The sequence below is a fragment of the Medicago sativa genome, chromosome 8 (assembly GCF_051527215.1).
Source record: "Medicago sativa cultivar Bolivia chromosome 8, Bolivia_mono, whole genome shotgun sequence".
Lineage (NCBI taxonomy): Eukaryota > Viridiplantae > Streptophyta > Magnoliopsida > Fabales > Fabaceae > Medicago > Medicago sativa.
In genome coordinates, this window is record NC_140756.1 from 85,589,672 (window position 1) to 85,606,218 (window position 16,547).

The 16,547-nt window shown below is 33.0% G+C and overlaps 2 protein-coding genes across 3 annotated transcripts; both read left to right on the plus strand.

The window, feature by feature from the left end:
* Window positions 1-5,058: 5,058 nt before the first annotated feature.
* On the plus strand, window positions 5,059-6,859 carry LOC146902594 (xyloglucan 6-xylosyltransferase 2-like). Its single transcript, XM_085733087.1, has one exon. It carries the CDS (start codon window positions 5,224-5,226, stop codon window positions 6,586-6,588), a length of 1,365 nt encoding a protein of 454 aa, XP_085589213.1. The 5' UTR covers window positions 5,059-5,223; the 3' UTR covers window positions 6,589-6,859.
* A 2,238-nt stretch (window positions 6,860-9,097) lies between these two features.
* On the plus strand, window positions 9,098-16,437 carry PRMT4B (protein arginine methyltransferase 4B). 2 transcript variants are annotated; one of them, XM_085737729.1, is made up of 15 exons: window positions 9,098-9,545; window positions 9,703-9,765; window positions 10,026-10,128; window positions 10,805-10,945; window positions 11,043-11,146; window positions 11,237-11,335; window positions 11,432-11,501; window positions 12,056-12,152; window positions 12,856-12,910; window positions 13,640-13,723; window positions 14,175-14,252; window positions 14,662-14,765; window positions 14,872-15,044; window positions 15,136-15,287; window positions 15,941-16,437. In XM_085737729.1, exons 1-15 carry the CDS (start codon window positions 9,366-9,368, stop codon window positions 16,040-16,042), a joined length of 1,605 nt encoding a protein of 534 aa, XP_085593855.1. In that variant the 5' UTR covers window positions 9,098-9,365; the 3' UTR covers window positions 16,043-16,437. The 2 variants fall into 2 exon arrangements, with proteins under 2 accessions (XP_085593855.1, XP_085593856.1); XM_085737730.1 differs by having other exon boundaries at window positions 15,962-16,437.
* The last annotated feature ends 110 nt before the right edge of the window (window positions 16,438-16,547 follow it).

The following is a 16,547-nucleotide window of genomic DNA, read 5'->3' on the forward strand; positions in this document are numbered from 1 at the left end:
TAAAGTTCCTAACCAAAACCAACAAACTAAAACCTCCATCAAACACGGGGAAGAAAAAGGTAGGAGATCTATGTCAACCCACTCAATTTCATGCAAATTCTTCAACTCCTCAATGGCGATCCTAAGAGTAAGGTTAAAAAATTCTTCTGGTATGCTAATGCGGGATAGATCAGGCAACTAAAAATAAAGGTAATTGTTTTACCATTTATTAGAAAATGTATTTACTAAAAGGATTGTGAAAAAAAAAATCTCCTTCATCAAAATAAGCATACATTTTCTTTAGTTCTTTTTGTCTCCATAATTTAACGGTTGAATTTGATCTTAGTTGATTGAAAAGAATTTTGTAACATCGTTTTCCAATCTCTAAAGAAACAAATAAAATGGTTCAAGTAAATGAATAAATATGTACGTTTCAATGGTATTAAATAATCAAGTTAATAGTTATAAATACTTACCTAGGAACAACTTAACTTTTGCCAACAAAATTGTCAGATTCGCCTTTTTAAATTTACCGAAAGATAGAAAAAAGAGTACATTCAAACTGATATCTTTTAAAAATTAATTGACAAATAATTAAAATAATAATTAAATATCATAATGTATTATATATTAAAAATAAAAACAAATCGAGTTCACCCATTCGAATTTAATTCAATGTTCTTGTAATGTATCTTTGTATTCTCCTTCAATATCCACCACAATCAGTTTAATTTCTTTCATTCTTCTAGGCTTACTTAAGTAAAATTTATTTTATTGAATCCTTATTATTTTTAGTGTGGAGGGAGTGCGAAAGCTAGGAAAGTCAATTGGGTTAAGTGAGATAAGGTGTGTCTTGGTCGATATAGTTGTTGCTTGAGGGTTCGTATAGTGCAGAAGTTTAACTTATCTTTGTTACGTGAATGGTTTTGGAGGCTAATATGGATCAATGAGTTTGCATTTTAAAGTTTTAGCTTCTTAGAATAGGTTGGGGGGAGTTCATGTGAAGAGTGGGGACAGTTAGGCGTATGTGTGGTAAAATTACTTCCATGGTGTTAAAATAGGGGCGGAGATGGGGATTAGAAATTGGTTTGATGACAACTTGATGATAGTGGAGAGTGATGAGAAAAATACTCCTTTTTTTTGCCATGATTCGTGATTGTAGAGTGGTCCTTTGTGTGATATATTTAGAAGAACTTTTGAGTTATATCAAAATAACTCTGTCATTTAAAGAGATACGTAGGTTAAGGTTGGATGGGGTGGAGACGATGCCATAGAATTTTTCTTGGAAGGAGGTGCAGGGATATATTATTGTTATTTGTTGGACAACATTATTTTTAGGGCTATCGTTTGTTGGACAACATTATTTTTAGGGCTAACGTTTTCGATAAGTTTCTTTAATGTTGATCATGGTGAAAGGTACTCTGACAAAGGGGTATATCATCAAAAGATGCAGGTGGAGCATGATGAACCTATGACTCTAAAAAAATCTCATTAGGAACAAAGTAGCTCCTCTAAATGTCTCTGTTTTCGTGTAGGCTCTTGAATATCTGAATTCTAACAAAATGCCAACTTAGCTTGATGGAGTATTTAAAACATGGACTCATTTTTATGTTCAGGCAGATGTGAAAAAGAGGAAAATTATCTTTTTTTATTTTTAGTGTGAATTCTTTGGTAGCATATAACATAATATTCTAAAGTGGTTGGATAATTATTGTGTTCTTCCCATTAATTATTGTGAGGGTACTCTTCATTTCAGTGGTTCTCAATTGTTCCAAAAAAAGTTAATTTTAGTTTTCAGTTGATTTTGTTGACTTGCATTTGGATTATTTGGAAAGACAAAAATTCTTACATTTTTGTCACAAGAATCAGTTTATGGTGTTGTTAGATAAATTTACAATTCTCGTTTACTGGTTACAAAATGCTAAGAAATCATGTACGTATTATGAGTTGAAATGTTGGTGGAATAATCTTTCTACTTGTCTTGGTTATTCTACCTCATGATTTGGTTCTTTTGTATCTATGCATCTTGAACTTTGTATTTTCCTTTGTTGGTCATGCACATCTTGTGCTTGAAGGGTTTTTAATATAATTGATTTGACGTCTTCATACAAACAAAATGCACCCCAGTCAAGACACCAACTACATCAACATATAATATATTTCATGTTGTTAGAAAGGGACGGGGGTTCAAAATTAGTTTGATGATAAAAATATTATTCAAATTACATTTCATGTCGTAAGAATCATTGAAAACGTCAGATGTAGTGTAAACGAAAACATGTTTGTAGGGACCAAAGCAGATTTAGATATATTGACTTTTGTGTTGATTGTAAAATTAAGTTTGTATTCGTTTTATGATGGTCTATACGAACCACTGTTGCAAGCAACATCAAATGAAGAAATCGTGAACACCATTGGAGCTGCTCCTTGAACTTGTAGATCAATGTTCTTCATATAGACACACCAATTCGATCACCCTAGATAACAAAGATTAAAACACTATACTTTAAACAAAAAAAAAAATACAAAAAAAAAAACAAAAAACAAACAATATTAAAAAACTACCTTTCGATCCATTAGAATCAAATCCATGGAAAATGGTAGTTATTTATTTTTGTAGTCTTGAACAAACCAAGTACGAACAATCCTCACAACCAATGTTCGCGATTGTTTCCTTGGCGAAACATCAGAGATGAAGTCGTGTTTCGTAGACATTTTTCTTTGCAATAGAAAAAATTATAGAACTAACTTAGAATATAAATATTAGAGAACCAGAGAACAAAAAAAAGAAGAACTAAATTTTGTGAATGTTGTGTACTCGTACCCAAAAGCACTACTATTTATATAGAAAAATAGTACCGTAACGGATATCTATTAATTATTAATTTGACCGTTTTGAAATTAATATTATCAACGTCTTTAATATTATAAAATGTGCATTAAAGGATTAGATTATATTTCATGTAACCTACAAAAATTTAACTTCATAACATTTGAAATTTAATAATATCTTATTAATATTAAGTAATATAATTTTGTAACAGACCAAAATTCAAAATATAATTTATTCAAGTTATTTATTATAATTTTGTAACCTACCAAATTTTTAATGTACCGTATAACTGTTAATTGAATATTAATTATATTAATAATTATTTGATTGTAACATACAAATTTTTAATGTAACATATAAATTTTAATCAAAACAATAATTATATAATAATTATTTAATTTTAACGTACCACTTTTTTAATGTAACATATAAATTTTAATTGAAACAATAATTATATTAATAATTATTTGATTGTAACGTACCAATTTTTTAATGTAACATATAAATTTTAATCGAAACAATAATTATATTAATAATTATTTGATTGTAACCAACTATGTATTTTATGTAAAATTTAATGTTAAATAAAAAATGGTTTTTAATAATAATTATAATTATCAAGCTTGTATTAAAAATTAAGAGAAATTTTTGGAACAAATGCCAAGTAGGATTATGATGATGTGGACATCTTTAGAGGAGAGGATTTTGGAATAGGCTATTTCTAAAAACTCTAAATTGTTAGTATAAAGATTCTTTTGAATTGTCTGCCCTTTTCTTCGTTCACTAAGAACTAACTTCTTGATCTTCTTTGTCTTTTTTTTTAGTACTTTCTTTAGCACTTTTTTCATAACCCTGACTTTTGAGAATGACTTCTTCTAACTCTGAAACCCAAAACCAATGTGAAGTGAATTGTCTTTAGAACCCTCTACCATATCCAAGACCACACTACTCTTCACCCTTGCAATGTGAATGTTGAGCAATACATAAGTGAGAAGACACATAAACCTAATGTCTACAAGTTTTGAGTAAAGATATTGTGTACAACCTAACTTGTGTTGTTACTCTTGATTCAATGTGAAGATCATGCGGCCTCCTCTCATGATCCAACAATGACATGATAGTTGAAGGTTGCTAAAGGGACCAATTCCTTGTGTGTAAAAACCTATTTTTAATGTAACACCAATTTTGAAACTGGTGGAGTAAGGATAAATTCTCAAATCAATATTTTTTTGACGTCAATAATATTATACGATCTCCATTTTAAAATGGGTGTCATTTTAAAAAAAATGTTTAAAACAAATGTCATTAAAAGTTTTCAATGTATGATTAATTTTATTTTTTCAATGTTTGAAAACTCACCAATAATGAATCTAGTTAGTTTGTGTGTAAAATCCTTAAACTTCGCTCATTTTAAAAAGAATGATATATTATTTTTATAGAACCGCATTAACAAATTTTCTAATAATATGTCCTTTAATAATCCCCGTGAGCTTAGCTCAGTTGGTAGGGATATCACATTTTATATGCAGGGGCCGGGGTTCGAACCCCGGACACTCCACTTCTCCACAATTAAATTGTGTGAGCTCTAGCCACTAGGCTACTTGACAAAAAAAAAAACAATCTAAATTAAAATATTCTATATCGAATGAAATATTTGATTAGAGTTTAAAATGTCAAAAAATCTTATTTTTGTTCTGTATCATTTTAAGCACACGTTTGATCCTTCCTATTTTAACTTTTTCTACTCTTTTTTGGTAACATACATTCTAATTATTTAAATACTAGTAGGGATTAGTTCTATTGATTTAAGTTAATAATTAAAAAGTTAACCGTCTAGGGATCAAGTAATATAACAATTAACATACTAATATTTGTTATTTAAAAAATGTCTTTTTTCAGAAAAGTCTGTTATTTAAAAATGTCTTTGTTTAAAAAAATCTATTATTTAAAGAAAATTTCTTTTTGGGTTAATCTTTGATTTTCAAGAAAAATTAGTTTTGTTAAAATGAAAAGATAAATAAATTTTGGTCAATAATTGCACAACAACAGTGGAAATCAAACAGTGTTTTTGTAGGAAGAAATCAAACAGTGTTGTAAGTTGTTGTAACTAGTATTTAACTTATTTTTCTCCAATTTAAACACCTACGTATACGTAAGATGTGAAAAATTAAAATAAAATAAAATAAACGCGTAGGAAAGAAATTTAGACAGAGAGAAAAGAGTGGAGAAGATTCTGAGTTCATTCCATAATTCACTTCATCACTTCTTACATTACACTATCTCTGATCTTAATTTGTGGATCTTTCTTTCTTCTCCACCGACAAAAACAAAACACCCTTAAATCTCATTTTTATTTACGATCATACCATCACCCTCTTCCTTCGATTCTCTGCGTCGCACCTCACACAACAATGCTGGAGCGGTGTCTCGGATCTCGCCGTCTCCGTCAGATGCAGCGCGCATTCCGCCGCGGCACTCTCACCTTCCTCTGTCTCTTCCTCACCGTCATCGTCCTCCGTGGCACTATCGGCGCCGGCAAATTCGGAACTCCAGAACAAGACCTCAACGAGATCCGTCAACAGCTCTACTCACGTGGCCGGCGCGTTGAGCCTCACCGCGTTCTCGAAGAATTTCAATCCACAGAAAACAACAACGATAACAACAACTACGCCACTTTCGATATCTCGACAATCCTCAAAGATGAAGAAGCTGGTGATGATGAAAAACGCGATCCAAACACGCCTTATACACTTGGTCCCAAAATCTCCGATTGGGATGAACAACGTTCATCGTGGCTGAGTAACAACCCTGATTATCCTAATTTTATTAATCCTAATAAGCCACGTGTTCTTTTAGTTACTGGTTCTTCACCTAAACCGTGTGAAAATCCTGTTGGTGATCATTATTTGTTGAAATCAATTAAGAATAAGATTGATTATTGTAGGCTTCATGGGATTGAGATTTTCTATAACATGGCTTTACTTGATGCTGAAATGGCTGGTTTTTGGGCTAAGCTTCCTTTGATTAGGAAGCTATTGTTGTCGCATCCTGAAGTTGAGTTTTTGTGGTGGATGGATAGTGATGCTATGTTTACTGATATGGCTTTCGAGGTTCCGTGGGAGCGTTATAAGGATCATAATTTTGTGATGCATGGTTGGAATGAGATGATTTATGATGAGAAGAATTGGATTGGTTTGAATACTGGAAGTTTTTTGTTGAGGAATTGTCAGTGGTCACTTGATATTCTTGATGCTTGGGCTCCAATGGGACCTAAAGGGAAGGTTAGAGATGAAGCTGGGAAGATTCTTACTAGGGAGTTAAAGAATCGACCGGTTTTCGAAGCAGATGATCAATCTGCTATGGTTTATTTGTTGGCAACTGGGAGGGAACAATGGGGTGGGAAAGTTTATCTTGAGAATCATTATTATTTGCATGGTTATTGGGGGATTTTGGTTGATAGATATGAAGAGATGATTGAGAATTATCATCCTGGTTTTGGTGATCATAGGTGGCCATTGGTGACTCATTTTGTGGGGTGTAAACCTTGTGGGAAATTTGGTGATTACCCTGTTGAGAGGTGTTTGAAACAAATGGATCGTGCTTATAATTTTGGTGATAATCAGATATTGCAGATGTATGGTTTTACTCATAAGTCACTTGCTAGTAGAAGAGTGAGGAGAGTTAGGAATGAGAGTAGTAATCCTCTTGATGTTAAAGATGAACTTGGATTGCTTCATCCTGCTTTCAAAGCTATCAAGTTGCCAACTTCTTCTTGATAGTTTTGTTTTGTTTTTTACAACAGGTTATGATTAGCTTCCACAAGATTCAGCTATTGTTTCCCTTTTCCATGATTGCATCCCCATTATACTATGATCTCTTTGCAATCATGTATAATACATGTCAACTATGTAATTGTTGCTATTCATCTCTTTATTTAATGATCAAATTTGTAATCTTTTATTTATTTTGCTTCATCTAATCGTTGTATTAGTATTGGGTTATATTGAATTTTGAAGAGAACAAATAGTCAAAATACCCTTCATTTCATACGTGCCTATTTTGATTCCTTGATTCAATTTAGGGTAATGCTATTATTGGTTATATCACTTTAACTTGTGCAAGTTCATTATAATGACAACTTTGATAGAGCATTTCTTATCATGAAGATGGAAGAATTGGCTGTGGTTCTAGAATCATGGCGCTATTTCAATAGTAGTCTTCACAAAGTGACAAATTTAACATGCAGAATCATATATAGATTGGTGGGTTTAGACAAATCTTGTGAAGTAGGTATTGAATCGGAATATATTTCTATCACTTTTTCTTTACGTGGCCAGAAAAAGACTCACTCTTTTCTTAATCAAATCACTTGCATTCTCTTATGAGTTATGAACACATCTACTGATGCTTTTGGTGGAAATCTATCTAATGAATGTAAATATGTAATGCAGAACTAATTAATAGCTGATCGTTGCCCAAAATTCTAATAGCTGAAAATTGAAGGGAAAATTAGAAAGTTGCTTCTGATTGAAAATTTGATTATTTAGACGAAATGAATATCTTTTTTTAGTTAAGATATAAGTGTGTATTTATGTATTTACTTTATTTTAAATGCAACCTTTTCATAATTTATTTACATAAAATTTATTCCTAATTATTACATATATTGACTTAAAATTAGTTTGTGGTTACATGTTTTGTCCCTTGTCATCAAAGAAGTGTTGTTTGCCCTACCAAAAAAAAAATGAAGTGTTGTTTGAAATTCTATTTCATAAGTTTGTTACAAGTTTGTTACGGCTAGATCTCTACGTGTCTTTATAAGGTAAATGAACTTGTTCAGATAGGTGATGCCGGAAATATATCGTATAATGTTAGATAAATTTTTCGAAGCGTAATATAATCCGCTAGTTAACTGATTCTATATTTTTCAAAGGTGCCTACAAATATATCAATTTTGGCCAATGTGTCTTGACTCTTGACTTTATTAAGATCCAAGGATAAGAAAAAAATATATAAATTTTCAAGCTCGGGGGACATTTTGCATATAAGTGCAAAACTTTAGGAGGTATTTGCAAAACGTCATGTTGATTAATAGAAGAATTTGACGGAGGGGGTAAATTGATTAACGTTGTGCAATTTCAGGGGGGTAATTGAAGTTTTGTTAATTTTAGGGGGTAATTGACGAAACTTACAATTTCATGTGGTAATTGCCTATTTACTCGTTTTTTTTTCTTCATAAAAAAGTAGTAACTATCATAACTTAAGTACAAGTTTTCTTTTGGATGTGATATATAAAGGGCCATTTATTTAAGACTATGCATGGACACTCAAATGTTTTACTCTTTCGAGTCAAACTCAATCATGAGTTGTTAGTGCTCCTTGAACTCAACCCACTTTATTATGATCTCAGTCCACCTTACCATCTTAAGAAGCATGACTCAATCGCAAACCCTATTTAATTCGGCCATGTTTCTCATGTGGTCGGCTACGGTCTCTACCAACTCGGCCACCTCGAGTCCTTGTTCACATGCCCTATCAACTCGACCACATGTTTTGTTAACTTGACAAAGCATTCCATGGTTTGTTATTTTCATTGATTGGGTAGTGGATTGATATCTTGCTAAACAATTTATGCGCAATAGGCTCCCCACGTAATAGGGCAAATGAGTTATCTCCCAAGCTGTATAAATAAACACATTTGTTCCATAGTTAAGGCTAAGTCATTCACTTCACATATAAACGATTCAGCTAAGTACGTGTTTGTTTTCCCATTTTCAACCATAGACGCACGCTTGGTCACACATTTCAAGACATTTTCACCGCAAAATTCAAACTCTCCAAATCTCAGCTTCATTTTTTCGTGCGTTTGAAGAACATTCAACGCAAATCCAAACGAGCTATTAGTTATGCCACAATCGCCATACAAGATCCCTCATAGTTCTAGCAAGAACAAACATTAGCCCTATTATGTAATAATCTCCTACTATGAATCCATGAATCAATTTGATGATTTACTAGTGTAAAATGATGTACTCTGTATAGTATAGTGTTGTTGGTAAGTTGTACTAATTGGGTTTTTTAGGGGAAGTTGTACCAATTGGTGTGATTTCACTTCACAACTATTGGGACTGACGCGTTGTTACATTCGGACAATCCTTCAACTGAACTAGTAAATCTAAGCACTACTAGTAGCGTAGCGTGGTGTAGTCGTAGTCCTACTAATAGTGTACTACTAAAATAAATTAAATTAAATAAAATAAAAAACATAGCACGGTAGTGGAGTGTAAGTGAAAGTGAAACTTAACTATCTCCCGCTTTCAAAGGCTCTGTCTTCTTTTCTCTCTCCCTTGGCGGCTCTCAATCTTTCCAAACCCTAGTTCCATTTAAATTACTTCAACACACTTCACTTTTTATACTATTACTACTTCTTACTACCACTACTACGATGATGGTGATGATTCATCTATGAAATTTATTGTATTTTTTCAATAAACACATAAAAAAAATTAAGCTTGAAAACAAGACTAATTTGGTCGTGAGTTGGTGGTGAAATATGGAGGATTCATCAGAGAAAAATTGGAAGAACAGAGAGTTCTCTCTTGCATCGATTTCCGACCTTTCTTCTGATGCCTCTTCTGTTTCACCCGGAATTGCTAGCTTCAAATCCGACCGCCTTCAAATTCAACCAGAATCTCAACAGATTCCTCTCAATTTCGATCTCCAAGCTGCTCAGGTTCGTTTTCTCTGTTACCTATGATATAAAAATGTGTTTTTTCTTATGCAGCGAGCGTGGTTAATTTTACTTTTTTATTTTTCTGTTCACACTGAAAGAGAGGATTGTATGCGTAGGTATATCTCATAGACTATTAATTTGTGGATTAACTTCACAGATATTCAAATTGGGTGCTGTTAAATCGGTTTGCATTATGGAAGCCTCTGATGTCGCTAAAACGGTATGGACACGAATCTTAATGTTTTTCTTAGCTATTTAAGGTTGGAATGATATGTTTATATTGGGAGAAGCAGAATCTTTATGTTTTAAGGGTATGTTTTTTTTAATGTTTTTTAGCTAATAAATACTTTTTATGTTTTTTTTGTCGTATGCTCCGCTCCGGTGAGGTTTTCATATTACATTCGGTAATATTGTTTTTGAGTAGTTTTTTGGTCTGCTGCCAAATGATTGAGCATTTTAACAGTGCTAATTTTGAAACAGGCATCGTATTCTACGGGAGTCACTATCGAGTTTAAAAACGAGGAGGAGTGTGAAGCTTTCCATTCTGCAGTCCAACAATGGATAAAGGAAAACAATGTTCAAGGTGCTGTTTTGTAAATGTGTGAACTTTATTGTTGAATAGCTTCTGATGTGCAGCGTTTTTCCTCAGTATATTCCCATTGCTTAAAAAACGGTTATTCTTTGACATGTTTGTAATGATTGTAACATGTCTGTTGTTTGGTTCATTGATTATAAATTGGATGTATGATCTAAGGCAAGTGAGCAAGTTAGTTGGGCTGTTGTAAGTTGGGTAATTTTATTTAATACTAGTGAGAAACCTTAGTTCCTGACACACTGTCAGATGTCTATGCTTGAAAAATGAACCTGTGATATTTTACTGTTCTGGGGATTTTTTTTCCTTCCTTGATTGCTGTATTTCTCATGTTACATTAGACCTCGTTGTGAGTGCTTTGCTGGGTAACGTTGATTTTGTGTCTTATATCCTTGACTTTTTCTTCATGTGGCTGGCACTTGAATTGTTGTATCGACAGCTCAGTCTCCTGCTAACTATTTCTGTTAGTTGTAAATTTTCATTTTTAAGATGGATCACAAGCATAGATACACTTATGTGTTATTTATATTTATAATTATACATTTCAGTGTTCATTTTGCTGTTTTCAGAAGTTCCTTTTTACTGCATGGACGATCCCTTTCACTATTTTTCAGTGAAATACGATATAAGTTAGCTATATATTGAATTGAATTTTTTAATCCAGCAGGAAACTTACCAAATGGAACTTTAACAACTTCTAAAAGCAAGTTTGATGAAAAGATAGAGCCATCTTCTGCAAAAATGTATTTTCATTATTATGGACAACTTCTTCATCAGCAAAATATGTTGCAGGACTATGTGCGAACAGGTTATACCTTGTTGAATTCTAGTGGTCCTCATTTTTTTTGAATTCTACATATTTATTTTACTCTTACCTGATACATTCATTCATGATATTGTGTTAGGAACTTATTATGCTGCGGTTATTGAGAACCGTGCTGATTTCACTGGCCGTGTAGTAGTTGATGTGGGTGCTGGTAGTGGTATTTTGTCATTATTTGCTGCTCAGGTAGCTCGACACCTCAATTGGACATAAATCTAGTCGTAGCATATGATAGTGTCATTGACTCTAACTAAATGAATAATCTTGTCGTCTCAGGCTGGCGCAAAACATGTTTATGCTGTGGAAGCCTCTGAAATGGCAGAATATGCTCGCAAACTTATAGCTGGGAACCCAAAACTGGCTCAACGAATTACAGTGAGATCTGTTTCCTAGTTTGATTGCTATATTAGTCATTTTTAGCATCTATCTTATTATTCAGGGAACTATTTTAATATTAATTATTTTATTTAGGTGATTAAAGGTAGAGTTGAGGATGTTGAGTTGCCAGAGAAAGCTGATATTCTGATCTCGGAACCCATGGGTAAGCTCATATTCTGCTTCCTTTGATAAATCTGGATAAAGGTGCTGGTATTCAATTTATAATACATAGATATAATTTTATATACATATCGATGATGTCTTGTCAAGTAGTTTTTTTACTGCTTTTTAGTGTAGAACTTTTAAGAGAAACTATTGAAAAATAAATATATTGAGATTAATGAGCTGGATATGGATATGATATCTGATGGAATATTATGGCGTCGTTTGATCCATGTAGTCGACCCCACTTAATGGGATAAGACTTGGTTGTTGCTGTAGTGTAGAAATGCATGTTAAGTTGCTGCATAATGTTTCAAAATGATAGTGTTTTTTAAGTTGGAAAATCCCTTTGTTGTCATGAGAAAGACTTGCTTGGACACAAGCATTTAGACACACCATTTAGGCACCCACACACAAAAGTATATTTCATTTAATTACTTAAAAAGAAATATTATTTAATTATTTTCTCTCTATATTTTTCAATTATGTATGTGTATTCAAACCAAGTGCTCAAACCCTTGTGTCCAATTAAGTATTTTCCTTGTTGTCATGCAGGCACTTTGTTAGTTAATGAGAGAATGCTGGAGTCTTATGTCATTGCCAGGGATAGGTTTCTCACTCCTACCGGAAAAATGTTTCCTGGGGTGGGAAGGTAAATTTAACTCTCTTTCTATGTGTCTTGGAGCTTCTTGCATGTGGGCGTGGCAATGCTAACATGATTATGACAATTCTACCAAGGGATGGTTATTGCGAGATAACCATCTACCTTTTCAAATTGACATACTTCCAGTTAAATTTGATCTTTTTTCCCCCAATGGTTTTGATAATTCAATTATTTTTTATGAATGTTACCATCTATTGCAATTTCAGTGGTCTTTCACAATAATATCCAAAACATATGTGTTGAATGTTGTCGTTTATTTGTCTTATGCCTAAATTTTGTTTAGTTTCTTTAGCCAAGTATGATTTTTCAAGGACTAGATCCTTATTCTAAATGATATATTGTTTCACCATGGTATAGGATTTTGTTTGGATAAGCTTAAAAAAGGCATTACTGTGATGTAGCCTTCAATGTTTTTTTTTCCTTTTTTTCCATTCAAAATATATTATTGTTGCTCCTTAGAAATCACTAAAACTGCATTTTTCAATTTTTTGGTGGTTCCATCTTTTTTTCTTCTGAAAAATATGTAATTTTCATCAAGTTTTTAAACCGTTTTTAATTTAGTGGTGTTTTTTTCTTTAAAAAAAAGTAGAAACAACCGTGCCCCTGAAATGATACTGTTTTCCCCTGCAGTGTTTGTAACCATCTAATTATCAATTGTCTTCTCCTAACCTTGAATTTATTACTGGTGTAGGATTCACATGGCACCTTTCACGGATGAATATTTGTTTATTGAAATTGCAAATAAGGTGTGTAATGTGTTTATATTTGTTTGTATGTGTGTATTTATTTAGCGATGAATATTTGTTTGTTGAAAATGCTAATGAGGTGCATAATTGTATGCCTATGCATGTAGAGACCCCATGTTCACATTTCTTTCATTATCTAATACTTCTTCCCGTACATCTTTTAAATTAAAAAGATTGTTTTGCCGCCTGCAGTTGGCGGCAGTTTAAAAAAAGAAGGGCTTATATTTATCAAAGATTTGTCAGGTTTGCGAAGAAGCCAACCTAAAGTGTCCGTCTCTTACTCAGATTTAATTCAACTGTCTATTCAAATGGATTTCAATAATATTATGAAACTAAACTGTAATTGCTTCCCCTGAATATTGTTAACATAAGTACCAAAACATGTCCCCGTGAGCTTAGCTCAGTTGGTAAGGACAATGCATAATATATGCAAGGTCCGGGGTTCGAACCCCAGACGCCACAAAAAAAAAAAAAGAAGTACCAAAACATTTGCTTTCTAAAACGATGTCATAGTTCATGTTTTAGAATTGCACCATGGATATAATTCCCGTACTGATTTATTAATCTTGCTGCTTTTCTCATTATTCTTTTCTGTGATACTCATTTTTCTTTCTATTTTAAACCAATTGCTATTGTTCGTACTGATTTATTAATCTTGCTGCTTTTCTCATTATTCTTTTCTGTGATACTCATTTTTCTTTCTATTTTAAACCAATTGCTATTGTTCAGGCCCTGTTCTGGCAGCAACAAAACTATTATGGTGTTGATTTGACACCCTTACACGGGACTGCATTTCAAGGATATTTTTCTCAGGTATTAGACTAGCTTGTTTTTTAGAAATTTATTAAAGGTTACTTGTGGTTTTCTATGGGAGTAGACTTCGTTTGGAAATTGTTGGAGATTATTGTTTGTGTCCAGATTTCTCCTTGAACGGAACTTATTTTTATTTTATTTTATTGTTCATGTATCAAATTTAAAATTATCACCCATTTTTATTTTCTAATAATGCCTGTGGTCATTGCAAGTCACTAACACTTCAATTATTTATTCAGATGATAAGTGTTGATATGTAATTACCAACAACTATTTATTAAAACCTGTCATTCAAAAATAAACATAATGTTGTTGACTTAGAAATGCACTCTTCAGGTTCAACATGGTAATTAGAAATTGATAATGTTTTATGTTGCAGCCAAATTGAAATTTAGTTACTAAAATTTTGTAACTAACGTTTTTTTTTTCCTTCATTTTTTTACTCATAAAGCCTGTGGTGGATGCTTTTGATCCAAGATTACTAATAGCTCCCCCAATGTTCCATGTACTAGACTTCGGTAAAATGAAGGTAAGAATCAGCTTATCTTTTTCCTAAGAGTGTTTTATTCCTGTATTTTACGTAGGTCATTTTGGCAGTTGACAATGAAGTTTTTGCAAAATGAGAATAATAAATTCCATCATTAGATTTATTTTAATACAATTAACTTGTTGTATTTTTTTTTGTGGCTCTGTCTTCTGATGATCATTGTATTTTTTTGGACTGGATGATGATCATTATTGAGTTGTTCTTTGGAAGAAGAAATTTCTTCAAAACTATATTAAAAAGCCATCTTTTATTTCTGGCTGGATATCGTTCCTTTGTACAAATGGTCTATTGTTGGTTGTTGACTTGATTGTATTTATTCCTTATGCTGTTCTTTCAATGCTTGAAGTGAAGTTGCCAATGAATTTTGACCAGATCACTCTTTGTTCTGTAGGAAGAAGAATTGTATGAAATTGACATTCCTCTGAGATTCGTTGCCTCTGTGGGCACCAGAGTACATGGGTTAGCATGTTGGTTTGATGTATTATTCAATGGAAGGTAAACATTCCTCTTCATTAGTAATAAAGTCTAACAAGTTTTTATTCAACTAGGTTTTGTTATTGTTGCTATCTGTTGATTTGTTTCAATTATTACAAATTTACAGTACTGTGCAAAGGTGGCTTACCACTGCTCCTGGTTCACCCACAACCCATTGGTACCAGTTACGCTGTGTTCTCTCTCAGCCAATTTATGTCATGGCAGGGCAGGAAATTACCGGCAGGCTTCATTTGATTGCCCACAATGCACAGAGTTATACAATATATTTAACATTGTCTGGTTGGTATTTGTATCATTTCTTTTTCTTTTATTGCTATACTAGCATGAGGTGCATCATGTCGTTAACTAGAAAAATTTAAATTTGCATTAGCTAAAATGTGGGGTCCTGGTGCTGAACAAGGAGGGATTCTTCAAACATCTTCTTGTAAGCTTGATCTGAAAGAACCCTACTATAGAATGTCTCAACCACAAGCTTATCCATTAGCCCAAGATCAGCAAACTCAACCACTTGTACAAACACAGGTATTTAATTTATTGTCGTGTCTTTCTTTTTCATGCTCACTGTGTAAATTGAAATTCAAAGTAGAACTTGAAACTAAGGGAAAATTTGGAAGATGAAATTCAGTGGGGAAGATGGAGGAAGAAGTGATGTAGGTATTCTTAACGAACGTATTTTTTGGTTTTTGACTTGTGTATCCCTTCTGGCTTTGCCATGAGATTACTTCCCCACACATTGCTGTGATTGGTTGGTGGCAAGTTCCCATCCACCATACACTTGGTGGATGGATGGTGTAATAGCAAATGACGTAAGCATGACAGTTCTGCCAGCTTCTTTTTACCGAATTCATACTGTGATCTCTGACTAAGTGATCAAAATTGGGAATAGGTGTTGCTCCTTTTTAAAAAATGTTAATGATTAACTATAATTCACATGATATATTTAAGACAATAGTTTTTTCTTTTTTTTTTCTTTTCATTATTGGACAATGGACATTTGATTGTCAGACTATGAAAAACTAGACAAAGTCTTGGCCGCTTTCATCTCTAGTCTGTTGGATGAACTGTATCGAGTTTCATAGCAAATCAATCCACTTTACGAAGTACAGGGGTTTAATTGTTTTCAGGCTTTTAGTTTTTACTGCATCAATGTTGTCAGTGACCCTTAACTTTTACAGGATATACATATCCAATCTCAGGAATTAGAAGAACCAGAAATAATGCAACAACTTTCGCCTAATTCATGTGCTCAGATTGATTCGCTGATGCAGAAGATTTAACTGAATAACTCCTAACACGAGCTTCTGTTTGTAACATGAATTTGCCATGCCAGAGCAAGTTGGGAGACCTTGTCTTTATTTGGACAACCTCCTAGCCTGTAAATTCATCAACATTATGTACTCTTCACTGTGATGGTTGGTTATGCTGCAGATCCTATACTCATTTGCTTAATTTTATTTAACCAAAATGTATCGAATCCTTATGCCTGGCAAGAGTAGGAGTTTAATGTATTGCTTGATCTGGAATTTACCTTTGTATGATTAGATGTTAAACTTATACCGCTCACAGCAGCAGAAATGCAAACAACCTGCAGGGTTACTAATGTATTACTAATTGATTGATTTGGAGGTGGGTTTCAAATGGAAATTTATTGAGGGAACTTTCTGGTTGGAAAGTTTGTGTTTTTGGTAGGGGTGTGAAAAAAACTGGTGCACACAAACCGTTTTGCAAAACCCGGCATAACCTATTTAAAATGGCCAGATTATTTTGCTAAAGAACTGACCC